Source organism: Geospiza fortis, unplaced genomic scaffold (genome assembly GCF_000277835.1).
Source record: "Geospiza fortis unplaced genomic scaffold, GeoFor_1.0 scaffold70, whole genome shotgun sequence".
Taxonomy (NCBI): Eukaryota; Metazoa; Chordata; class Aves; order Passeriformes; family Thraupidae; genus Geospiza; species Geospiza fortis.
This window is the reverse complement of record NW_005054317.1, coordinates 3517157-3530733: the sequence shown is the minus strand read 5'-3', so window position 1 is coordinate 3530733 and position 13577 is coordinate 3517157. Positions and strand designations below refer to the sequence as shown.

The window sequence follows — 13577 nt, the reverse complement described above, 5'->3', positions numbered from 1 at the left end:
CCTACACGTTCAATACTGTTAGCTATTAGAAATCCCTCTAAAAATCAAGCTGCCTAAAAAACCTTTTGTCTTCAAAACTTGGTATTAATTTTTAAACCCTAAGAAAGAACCCAGACATGATTAATTAATCTCTTAATTCATCAGAATCCCTCTGATTATTATCAAAAGAATTGCTTAACACGAAGCCACTGCAATTGTAAAGTGCCAAGTGTGCAGTTAATAAGCTGCCACCAAAACCTGAGTAATATGGTTGGTGAGCATCCCAGACCTTCTGCCAACTTACTCAGGGTGAGAATATGGAAATTTAAACAAATTAAAGAGCACTACACAGCATTAAGCTGTCAACAGATTTCATCCTGAATAGTTTTTAAACCAAACCAAACCCACAGGCAGCTGTGCCTGACTCAGGTTTACTGGCAGCCAATTAACATTTCACTAATTCCAGAAAGAATTATCACCTTCCTGATTGCTGTTGGGTTTACCAGGCTGGAAACCATTCCCTAGTGCTCTAAAGCAGGCATCCCTCCCTGGCTCTGGGCAGGGATGCTGCAGCAGGTGAGGAGGAGGAGGATGCTGAGGAGCTCAGCCAGCACTTCCAAGCACCCACTGAAAGGTGGAGTGCCCTGATGGTGAGCACAGAGGGGTGGAGGAGGCCAGAAACCCCAAACTCGCTCGGGTGCTTGTCAGAAATCAGTTTGCAGTGAGCAATCAAGATAAAGGTTAATGCAATGCAATCTGAGGAAATAAAACAAGGACTCTGATGACTTGCCACAAGGCCCTGGAGCTGGCTACGCTGGCTGGAGCCCTTTCCCCACAGAAAGGGGATGTTACTGGAGTTAGGAGAGCAGAGTGGCATAAGGCTGATTCTACTGTGGTGTCCCAGGCACAGGAATCTCTATAGTCAGATCTATCACTATGCTTTACTTTGTGGCATTGCTCAGGCTTGAAGACAAAATTAGCAGAGTAAGGACAGGGTGCACATTCTTGGTTTGGTTTTTCTTTTTTGCTTTAGAGGGAAAACTTTTTCTCCGATTTTCAACTGATTTTCCTCATGCATTAACTTCCAATGCCACATTTATGCCATCACTATGGATTTTTGTCCATATTTACAAAAAAGGGATCATCATCCTCTAGGCTTCAGACACAACAATTACAACTGTGAAATTATTTTTTTTAATCCAAGGGTTCAAGTAAACTTCTACTATGACTTCATTGAATGCGGATTCCAGATCTAAACACAAATTTTTTTCTACTAGTACCTAATCAGGGTATCCTAAAATATACAAAAGAAGTAATAGAAATTTAAAAGAAGTTGATAGAGGGAAAAAAAACCCTCCAACCAACAACACACAAACCAACAAAACACACAAAAAAATGCACTGGAGAATTCCATTGTTCTATTAATTTACTCACAAAGTGCGAGGAACACATAAATAATCAAGGAATTTCCCACTGTAGCATGAGAGCCATTTAAGGACATAAATTCAAGAATATCTATACACAAGCTGCTGTCAGACCAGTCACATGTGGTGGGTAGAAAAACGATCTGATGTTTGGAATCACTTTTACAGCCAGTGTGTTAAGGCAACAGCCTTAGGAAAATATGAATGCAATGCAAGACTAAACCAAACAAAATGGCTCACATAATTCACAGCTAAGACTCTGCCAGCACTTTGCCAGGTGAATGAAATTAGCAACCTGACAATTAGCAAGAGGAATAAATCCCCATAAAAAGCAAGCAGAAAGGAATTTTCAAGTGCATGAATACAAATTTTTGGCTTCACACACTTGCTGTTGTTACCAGTGTACTATGTTTACCCATTTCTCTATGGGATATAAAACTCAACTTGGGATGAAAACAAATCACTGAAAGTCTTGGCAGATTAGTAAGTGTCAGATCAAATTAAACCTTCTCCTAGACTATGCAGGGGCTGTACAAATTTATCAGAGTCTCACAGATTCTTTGCTCTCTTGACATGAATAGGTCAGAATGGCCCAGAGACAAAAGGCAGCGAGATCAGAAGACTGAAAATGCACAGTTTTGGAAGGCCACTTATTGCCAGGCTTTGTTTTACCAGTACACTCATTCACAGTTTTGGAGATGGAGATAGGAAGCAGCAAGAGGCAGCAGCTTTCTCCCCTCCAAGGCTGTCTCTGGAAGACAGGAGCTGGGCAGCCCACCTTCCAGGCTTGAAGGTTTCAAGCTGTGGCATGCAAAACATAGCAGGGATTGTAATCTCTCTTTTCTGCAAGTGATCTGAGGGTGTTTTACAGCAGGGACACAACACTCAAGCTTTGCCGTCAGAAGATTCTGCAGAGGGAACACAAAGCCTCTGGGCTGCAGCAGTGCTACTGCAAGACAGAAAAGGAGAAGGAAAAACAGAAAACCAAAGAAACATTCTGCCTTAAAAAGCACCTAATTAGGATAGATGGTGAGATAACCCAAAGTTTGCCCTGAATGGTGCAGGAACTCAGGAGAGCTGCCAGCAGTGCTGGGAACAGCAGAGCACCCAGGGATCCTCACAGGGAAACCAGCCCAGGCCCTCCTCAGGTGCTTTTGTCACCAACAGACTGTGACAAAGCTGCTGCTGCAAAGAGCACATCAGCAAGTGAGAGCAGTCAGTATTTCTAGGCTGGGGTAATGCTTACCAAACTGAGCAGCACACCTAGTAGTGAGATTTGGATGTGAAAATACATCAGCTCCTTCTGTCTGATGAAGAAAAACCAACTTGCCTGCTGCATTCCTGCCCAGGCAAGGGGCAGGCAGCACAGCAGCACTAACACAGCTCAGCCCCAAACCCTTTGCATCCCACCTGTGCTGTGCAGCTCAAGTGTCTACAGCACCTTCCAGCACCCGTGAATGTTCCAGAAGGATTTCCAGCCCTTACTCAGCCCTGGCACCTGTTGGACATGGCCCTCCTCTCCCCAGAGCTGGGCCCTTGGCTGGCACTGCCCTGGTCCCTCAGTCCCAGGGAAGCTGCCCCACAACCCACCAGTCACTCAGGAATCATTCCCTTGCCCACCAAGATGACTTGAGGGGGTGGGGACTGACATTTATCACCAGCCCTTCCAGGCAAAGAACAAATTCTCCCAGCCACCCCCACCACGGCCCCTTGGTGATCTCCAGGACATGCAGGCACAAGGCAGTAACACAGAACAGGTCACAGCTGAGCTATGTCAGCTATCTGAGCCCCTGCTTAGCTCTGGCAAACACAAAATTTCCCAATTTCATGAGCCTGAATGCCCATGGATAGGCTGGTCCCTGCCTCAGCTCCTGCAGCAAGCAAAGGAGGCTGTGGATTTAAGGAATTCACTGAACACACACCCAGAGCAATCCTTGCTGGGATATCTGTGCCATGAGAGCCCTTCAGATAGAGACTTCCTCCATTTACATCACATTGTATCAAAAGTTAATGACTCCCAATTATATTAAGTGCTTTTTAAAATCACGGAACAATTAGTTCCAAAAAGCAAGGAAGTATCAGCAACTTGATTTCTCATTAAGGAGATAAAATAATAAACAAGAAACTAGTGACTTGCCACAGATACCAGAGCACACACTGTTTACAGGAACAATTGTGTTGCTGTGCTGCAGGATCATCTTGTGCTTTTTATTTAAGGAACACAATGGTAAAAGAGCACAGAACCATTACAGCACGGAAAGCAACCATGCTTGGAGGGTTGCTTTGCCTTTTCAAAGGGAAACCAGGAGCACAATGATGTTTTATTGTTATTCTTTTGGAGTACACAAGTGAACAATATATTGCATAAAAACAATTCCTTGTAAACAACTTGAACCGTAAAAGCAAACAATACCTCAAGTAATAAAAGGAGTTTATATCCTGAAAGATCAATTATTATTTTGGCTTGTTGATGTGAAACAGAATAAACTATTTATTAGAGCTCAAATCATTTAGGAACTATAACCACAATGATACATAAGTAAAGATCATGGCAAGGAACCAGAACTGTAACATAAATATTTAGGTTTTCAATGCAGCAAAGAACACACACAAGTTCTTAGCTACACCAGGACAGGATCAGAGCACCTCCCTTTCTGGCAGCCACCTCACTACAGCCAGGGCAAGAATTTTACCGTTTTCAGAGAAGCAAGAAATTGAGGTTTTTTTTTTTCCTTAAAAAATTAAAAAAAAAATTCAACAGATTTTTTTAAATAAAATTTGCAGCCTGTTAACCTAATTTCCAAAAATATTAGCAGAAGCCAAAGCTGACAATGGTATTGAGCATGCAGACATGGGCCAAGCTGTGCCCTGACAGCCCACAGAGCAGGAACTTCATCAGAAATTTCACCAGAAACAAACCAAATCACCCCAGCTCTCAACATGGCTCCAAAGGATGGGGAGAAGGAGCAAACAAAGAGCTGCAGAAGCTGCCCGGGGGATGCACCTTCTGAAACTCTTCCCAAACTCACTAACTCTTACTCAAGCCCCTTCCTTGCTTTTTAGGGAGAAGACAAGACCTGCCCAGGCTCAGCGCAAGCAGCGCTCAGCATTCCTTACCTGCTGCCTCCTGCCCCTGCCTCGCTCAGTTTTGGGATCCCCAGGCAGAGAGTGAAGAGCTGCTGGCAGAGGGTGCGGCCTCTGCCTCATACCTGGGACACTGAGCATGCTCCCACCTCCTCCCTGGCCAGGTTTCAGGGGGAAAAAAGCTTCCCTGAAAGTCGATTAGGGATGTCCCAGCAGTGGATGGGCTTTACCCAGGTTCCCTTTCAAAGCATTTAAACTCAAAGGGGGATAAAGCAATGAGCAACGAGCACTCAGCCTTAGCTTGTTTTAGCAACTAACTCTGAATCAACCCACATGGGCAAAAAGTCATTTAGAGCAGAACTCAGGAGAGCTGGGTCCCATTTCAGGTGCTGACAAAACACACCTGCACGCTTGGTTGTGCTTCATCTTCACATCCATAAGGAGCAGCTGTGAGAGGCTGGTTTATTCCTTCTTTTGCTTGCCCTCCCTGCAGCCCATTTGGATAATGCACAGCCTTTTACAAGGCATTTTTACAATACCTAAGACAACAGCACCTTGACCTCTATTAGAGCTGCTAAATGGTATCACGTTGCTTGCATCACTGTAAACCCAGAACCCAGGCAAATAAGGAGCAGCTCTCAAGTGACTGCCAAAAAAGTCTCCTCTAGTATCCAAACAGTGCCAGCAATAGAACCAAAGCTGCTGGAGTGGAGATGTGCAACCCTACAGATCAGAAAGGAAAATGGGCAGAAGGAGGAACAAGGCAGGCTGCTTCGCCACAGCTGGAAGTGCACATTTGATTCAGGCACTGCTGAGTTGAAGGCTGCCAGAAATCTTGCATCAGAATCTGATCCAGTTTCCACACAGCCTCCTTATGTCAGCAGCACACAAACCCACAGCTGGCTGAGCAGCCTCTGCTCTCCCAGGTGCAGGGATCTCTGTGCCCACTGCACAGCAAAATCCCCACAACACGTCCATGCTGCACCCCAGGTGAAAATCCTAAACCTGCCAACTCCTCATAAATGTGCTCTCCATGCAAGACACCAGTGCCAAACTGGCCAGAGGGCTCAGCAGCAGCTCTTCCCTCCTTGTGGCTGATTCACTTGGTGGCTGCGGGCAGGGAAGGACCCAAGCTCCTCCACCATCTCCTGCTCCACACTTGAACCACCTCCAGCGCTGCAGGACACTCTGGGAGAGGTGATTTGGAGACCTCCTCTGTTGTGGTGTGATTCAAAGATTTACCCCAAAACCTGGGTCCCTCCCCTGAAGATTCCCTGCCAGGGGTGTCAATCCCCTCTCCCTTCCCCTCTCTGACCCCTGCCCAACACTGTCTATCAGTCCTGACATTCCAGAAGGGCATCGAGTGATTGGCAGATTCAAAGGATGCCCTCTACCCCTGAGGAACACTGGGCCATCCAGGTGTCCTTTGTCCCTTGAGACCTCCCCTCCTGTCCCTGCTTGGTGGCTCCCTACCCCTTCCCTGCCCCTCTCCAGGGTTAAAAGGAACAGCAACCACGGGCTCAGGGAGTTCTGTTGGAGCTGGTGCTGGATTCAGAGGCCTGAGGGCCAGAATAAAGCTCTGGATCCAAACCCTCCATCAGAACCGACTCCTTTCCTTCACCATCACCTTAAAGCTTCTCCACAGAGGGAAACCTGAGGAGCAGACCCTGTTATGGGGGAAGCTCCATCCTGCAGCCACCAGAGCTTCTGCAGGCCTGGACTTGTCTGCACAGGCCCAGCTGCAGCACCCAGCCAGCCAAAAGTGTCTGTGGGGTGAAACACCACACACCCAGCCAGCCAAAAGTGTCTGTGGGGTACAACACCACACACCCAGCCAGCCAAAGGTGTCTCTGGGGTGAAACACCACAGTGCCACTATTTGGTTCAACACCAAGGGCCAGACAAGCTCAGGCATGTCCCATCCAGCTCTGTTGGTCATATTCCAATACTCCTCCTCCTCCTCCTCCCCTGGGTGCCAGCAGCACGGAGCGCTGCTCCCCGAGTTTGCCGCTGCTGCAGCCACAGCCGGATGCTCCCGCAGCAGAAGGTGGCTCCCAGCACTCCATGTCCCCATGTCCCCTGAGCTCTCCGTGTCCCCACATCACCTCCTCACCCCCCTCATTAAGATGTTCCTTCCCACTGCCCCTCCTCACTCTCAGCAAGCACTAATGGGCTCCTTGGCAAATCCGCTGCGCGTTCCGCCGAGCTCCGAACGCTCCCGTTTACATACAGACAGAGAAATGCACGTTTTAGTCTAAGTAGAAGTGGCAGCTTCTAATTTAAGACTATTCTAATTTAAGACTGTACCATTTGACCGCCAGGCACAACAAAAGCTACCTATTGCCCACGTAGATGGTCAGTCAGCTCTAATGCCATCTCAAGGGGCAATTGCAATAAAGGTGACCAGTTCTGAACCCACTGACACTTTTTGACTGTGGGACTCACTCCCCAGCAAGCCCAGATGTATTTTTTTTATGGGTGAAATTCCACTCACTCCATTAATGCCATCAACCAGTTGCTAGGAGCAAGAATTGCATTAAATTATTTTATCTGCAGCCAGACGGCCAAGGGAGCAGGCAGAATCCCACAGGGGCCAGAAGCACACATAATCCCAAACAGGGTTTCTCAGCTGCTTTTTTAAAGTGCCTGCAATCTCCTTTATATATGCGCACATGTATTTATTATATGCATCTACATGTGCAGGTGGAAATCATGCACATTGGCACTGAAGTGAATAGCAAGTGTCTTGTATGCATGTCAGCAGCCCCATACACAATGGTCACAACTGCTGGGGTCCCACAAGCACTGAGGGCACTGCTGCTCTGCTCCCCAGGCAGGATCAGGCCCTGCTGCGCCCCACATTGCCCTGTCTCCTTGCTGAAATGCATGAGGTCAAAGCCTCACACTTCCAGGAACTGGAATCCAGGCTGAACCAGCACAATTCCACCCCATCAGGAAACATCCCCACCACACAGCTCCAGAGCACGATGAACACAGCTTGCTCTGCTTCATTTTTCAACCTGCTGAATGACTAGAATGTGTTTAGCTGTTATACACACACCCCAGATCCATAATCCCACCCTCAGCAGCTGTTACATTTGCTGTGGTACTTACAACAGCTGTTACAGCTCCGTAAAAAGGTAAAACAGTTGAGACTTCCAAAACTGGGGCTGGGAGGGGGTGAAGCAGAGCCCAACCAACCCCTGCATCCAGCTGCATCCAGAGAAGCAGCCATGGATGCACCAATACACGTGGTACAGAGGCACATCACAGCCTAGAGCAGCTGAAGGAACTTTCCAGTGTTGCCATAGTGGCATTAAAAAGCTGTCAGCTTCCTGGGAGACAAGCAGCAGAGGCTGGGATTCAGTGTTTAAAGGATGATTAAATCTAAGTGACTTAAATTATACATTCCTGTTCTGGAACTGACACCATTTAAAACACACCATTTATTCCCCATTTCCTCTGACACTGATTACTACCCACTAAAAGATGAGCATTCTCTTACAAGCAGTCAAGTAACAAACTAAGGATTTATGAATTGGAGATAATTAAAAGGTTTTGCATTACAAATAGAGTAAAACATTTACATTCCATAGGCCACCTGAGAACACTTAAAGAGTCAAAATGGACATTTTTTACCTGAAAATCTGCCTGCTCTCTACCAAGGCTGCTAATTGAGGCACAGGAATCTTGCAGCTATTTTACAGTAGATTCACAACCAAACATATGCTGAGCTTCTGGACAACCTGAGAGAGACTCAAGACCCACTGTGGATTCTCCCACATGGAGCTCTGTGAGCTGAAGCTCCATTAAGGTGACACAAAGAAATTTTCTGTTTCTCCTTGATAAATCCACAGAGTGACTTGCAAGCCATTACCACTCAGATTTCCCAGGCACAGAGATGCAGGATTTTCTTGGCTGGCAATGATGGCACTTTACCGGGAGCAAGAAGAAGCACAAGGGATCACCCAAGGCCATGAGGGCATGGAGAGTCTCTTCCCATCCACTCAGAGCACCCACAGCCCCTCTCAGAGGCCAATGTGGTCAGCCCCTATTGGTCCAAACTTATGATCTTGAGCAGGATGCTGAAGTCCCCACCCCAGTGATAAAGCACATGAAGGGATTAACACCTCCACTATGAAGGCAGGTTCTGGAATTGCACATGAGCACCTCAGTAAATTCAAAAAAGGTTGTTTTAACAGGATTTCCCCCTCCTTCCTGAAATCTGCAAGCCAGAAAATACTGTATTGATCTCACTTGCCTGGTAGAAATACGAGAAGAGACTAATTGAGCACAGAGATCTCAGGGAAGGAATCTCCAAGGAATCTTTTGATTTGAACAAGGACCCTTACAAAATGCCAGAAGAAAGCTAAAACAAATGAAAATAATAATTAAAAAAGGCTAATCCTGGCTCTTCCCTGACAGCTTGCTTTTCCCTGCACTCACAGGAGTGCTGAAGACTCAGAACAGAAGAGGCTCCAGGATCCTGGGAGGGGAATTGTGGCTGCAAGTGTGAGACGAGGGAGAGGATCCGCAACACGAGCGAGCGGCAGCAAACACAAACAGTGACTCACACAGCACACAAACAACACTGCAAGAGGCAGTCTGCAATTGTCATTTAAACCAAAATAAACAAGAATGGCAGTCCAGTACGAGGAAAGGGAGGATGACAGCGATGGGAGGGGGGTGTGGGGACTCCATCACGTTCACATCTGTTGCTCTCACAGCATCCCGAATGAGCAGCTCCAGAATGAAACAGAGAAGGGAAGATAAATGGGACAGCAGCAGCTTCTTGTGATCTACATCCCTGCTTGAAGTTTTCATGACTGCACTGAGAGCAGAATTTATATCCCAAAGCCATGCAATAGCCTACTACACTGCTACTGGTTTTGACCCCTGGCCCCTGAAACCAACTCTAGCAACAGAAATAAAAAGTCCAGCTTGCAAGGGTAATGAGTGAAATAGACCCTGTGTAGTGGGTGGATGGACAGAGGGCAACAGAGGGGGAGAAATCACACCATCAGCAAGAGGCACTGCTTTAACTGCTCTGTAAATCCTCCAGTCAAGCAGATTCACAATTTCTTTTGCTCTTGCTTCATTACCTCCTAGTGAGAAACTCTTCTCCAATTTGCACCTTGAATATTTTTTTTCAGGCAAATCAAGGTATTTTTCTCCAGTGGCAACTATGAGCTAATGATCATGCTTTTTACAGAAATCTTTTATGCATCAGAAAATGTGTTGCTTGCACTCAGGCTCATATTTCCAAATACAGCTCCTTCAGCATTCCCTCTTCTGCCTCATCTGCTGAGCCTCCCACCTCTGTGGTTCATCTCCAGACTTGCCACCATGATCATTCTCCCCCTGCCCTGCACTGCCCAGCTCCCCTTAGTGCAGCAGGAAGGGATTTTCCATTTATTTTATCTGCAGCCAGTGGGCTTGGCTTTGCTCTTCCCTCTCCATGACATCCCTGGAGAACATTGACGGCAATCACCAATGACTGGCCAGTGTTCAGAGCTTGCTGAGACTGGATTTTCCTCATAATTATACCTAGAATAATTTCACCAAGTCCAGCTGATGTGAATATTGGATAATATCTTCTGTATTTGACAAAGTCTGTGCATGTCATCACCATTACAGTTTTGGGAGGACTGAAGCAGAGGAAGCACAGAGCACATCCACCCCTTGCAACCCTTCATCTCTCCAACCTTGTTCTACTCCTCTGTGTCTTTTCTCACACATTCCACCTTTCTTTGCAAAACCTTCACCCAATTTAGAAGCTTTCTAGTAAATAGTTTTTCCACTAGAGGGCACAAAGACAATTTCTCCTAAATAGAAACTGATGTTAGAAGGATTAATAAAATAATTACTAACATCTCTTCAAAGGCATTTCAAATGCCAATAAATGAACACTCAATAAATTAAGATGTAGTTCCAGCTCCCCAGGTACTACACCACCACAAAATGCCTCACAGAGACTGAAAACCTAAAAATCCCAAAGTGATGCTGCTCTAACAAGATTTCCTATATCACACTAAGCACTTTATCCTGTGAATCCTATGCTTCCCCACTATTTCTCACTAGGCACAAACCAAAACATTAACGCAGCAATGGAAACAGAAGACCCGTCCTAGTATTTTTTAATGAATTACGAATACGTAATAAATTGAAGCTAGATTTTGTTAAATTCATTTGGCTATGAATTTAACCAAATTTAGCTTCAAATCAATGAACTTTTAAACGATTTGGTTTCCTAGCTCAAAAGATGTTCTATACCAGTATTTCTGTTTGCAGATACTTTTGGGCCATGGTAAATCACTTCCCGACCTCTCTTGGGTAAATTAAAGAGATTTTGGCCTTTAGCGCTCTTCTATTCAAACCAGCTCTTTCAGCTTTAAATCTTGTCTTGTAAACTTGCTGCAGGTTATATCTTTGCCCATAACACACTTCACCAGCTCCTCAGTAAGGAATCGTGTAAAAACACAAACTCCATGGGAAAGCAATCACGTCAAGCACTCGGCTACACAAACGAGTGGGACGAAGCGATAATTCCAGAACATTATATTGAGAGCAGTGTTGTTCTCAAGGTCCACCAGCCTCCCCAGCCCCAGAACAGTGCCAGGCAGAGCACACCTTGCCCAGACCCACCTTGGAGGCTCCTGTGATCCCTGTGGTCCACGCATCCCGTGCTGCCGAGGCGATGGGCGAGTGCGCGGTAGCCCAGCCGTGCGCGGGTGTCCGCACGCAGCCCCTCCATGGCCAGCTGTCCCCCAGGAGCTGCTCCCACTGCTCCAGCCCAGGGCAGGGAGCTTTGCTCTCTGCCTGTGGATTCCAACTGCCTGGAGGGTTTGGCTGGAGCAGAGTCAGCCCCGAGGCTTTGCTAATGGGAGAAGAGAGACAATAGCGATGCGCAGGTGCTTCCTCCCATTTAAAGTGTTTACTTGTGCAGCCCAGGCCGTGACGCTAGCGAGGATTAGATCTGCATGCTGCTCTGCAGAGTTCAAAAGGTAGCACGTAACAAAAGGAACCCTGAAATACTGCTTATTAAATTAAAGTGGTTTTTTTTTTCTTTTTAAACTCTGCTTCCTTTGCCAATGCCAAGTAAGAGGGTTTTTCCAAGCATACAATAACAGCGGTTTCAAATGGGAAATGATACACACTGTATGAAAACAAAACACCAATTCTAACACAAAAGCAAAGGGTTTATCAGTGTATCTCCACTGCCTAGGCAGCAGGCTCCTGTGGCATGGCAAAGAGAATCTCATCAGCCAGCAGAGAAGGCCAAATTCAAGCTCTGTGCATGGTGTGAGAAAAATTAAAAAGTCCAAGAGGGAAGGAAGGGTATAGCTAAGTCACAAGTGCAAGCTAAGGAAAACATCAGCCCAAAAGAGCAACAAAGGCGTATTTGTTTTATGAGATAAAACAAGCAATTCAACTATATTCCACAGTAAATCATTTGGCTTAGGACTGCAACAGGGAGGGAAAAAAAAAAAAAAAGGGAGCATCTGAATCTAATTTTGTTGTTCTAAGTTTACATTACATGAATCAAGATCCTTACTAGAGAAGCCAGGCACTCAAATCCACACTTGGATCTTGTACATAGGAAGTATCAGATGTACTCAGTCTCTTACAGTTCCCTCTAGTCAGTGAAGGCCCAAAGACACTCAGCACTTAACAGTAAAATAATAATAAAAGCGATAACAATAATAAAAAATGTCAAGGCACTTTTTCTAGTATGGAAATGAAATCCAGCTTCATAGACAGCCATTTGTGAACATTTCAGTCATCCCAAAAGTACCACCTCTACTGTTTGAGAAGTTTCAAATAAAGTATCATCATATTTAAGATTCTGCAACCAGAGACTGAACTTCACTTTCACACAAAACTACACCTCAAAATGCTGGACATGCTGACAACAATGCCACACATGTTCCCATTAAACCCCATTCTCTTCACGTCAAAATAAACACAACTGAATCCTTTTGTCTGAGGGCTGTGTTATTTAATCCTCTCCTCGTGGTTGCAGCTATTTCAGATGTGCTTCCATTGACTTTCCTTCTTGGTTCAAACAGACTGAGTGGGATTTGCACTTCCATCTTCTGAGATCTGGTGGGATGATTGCTCAGAGAGTGTCAGATCATCAGTGAAGCTAGAAATGACAATTTAAATCCCTCTCTCTGCTGCTCAATCATAGGCATATGCCAGGAGATAAGTGGCAAGTGCTGCTTTCATTGATGGCAGTGACAGAGTAATGCAATGGCTTCAAATTAGCAGGTTAACAATTTTAGAGCTGCTTTTGTGCAGCTCAGGAATGCTGTGTCCAGCTTACCAGACTTTTCTCCTTGAAGCAACATGAGGACATGGGCAGAGGTGTGCTAAGAACAGCTGCAGCAACACATGAACTCAGCTACTGACTAACAAGTTTGGATTAAACCTGTTTTACCTGTGCTGGAACAGTCTGTCAGCACAGTCAGCCCCCACTCACCCTCCCTCACCTCCAACAGCACTGCCAAACACCAGGTGGGCTTCACAACCTCAAACCACCTTGTCTGCTCTGCACACAAACCTCTGCCGAGCAAAGGCCAAACCAGCATCCACAGGCAGCTCCAAATGATCAACAAAACAAGGGCAAGGAACTGTGTGCAGTGTGTTTTCAGGGATGAACTCAAATCTGGGGTAACTGCGAGGAAATCCCTGCCCCAAATCACTCAGCATCACCGTGAGCAATCCAGGCTGCTCCACCAGACCTGCAGAGAGCACAGACCCTGTGACAGCACTCCTGTGTCTCTTTTATTGGCAGCTTTAGTCTCTAGTCTTGCTGGACACCAGCAATGCATTTATTTTATTTTTATGGCTTTCATTCCACTGCCCCTTGCAGTTCCTGAAGCGACACAAGATGCCATTTACTTAGAGGAGATCCACCTGAAAAACAATTTAATGCACATTCCCTGGAAGAATATCAGAACATAAACAGGTGAAAGTAACTTCATTTACCAGGGGAGGCTTATGGATGCTCAGAGACAGAGATTTATTGCACACTGCCTTGGGCAAGTGGAAGGACAGCGAGAGGAGAGATGGATTTCTGGCTGTAGAG

At 46.0% G+C, this 13577-nt stretch overlaps 1 protein-coding gene across 1 annotated transcript in view; it reads right to left on the bottom strand.

The window, feature by feature from the left end:
- MAGI1 (membrane associated guanylate kinase, WW and PDZ domain containing 1) overlaps positions 1–11255 on the bottom strand; it is a 285863-nt gene extending 274608 nt beyond the window's left edge. Inside the window, 1 exon segment of the mRNA XM_031056336.1 lies at positions 11132–11255. Coding sequence (XP_030912196.1) covers positions 11132–11240 — 109 coding nt within the window. The 5' untranslated portion in view covers positions 11241–11255.
- Positions 11256–13577: the final 2322 nt, after the last annotated feature.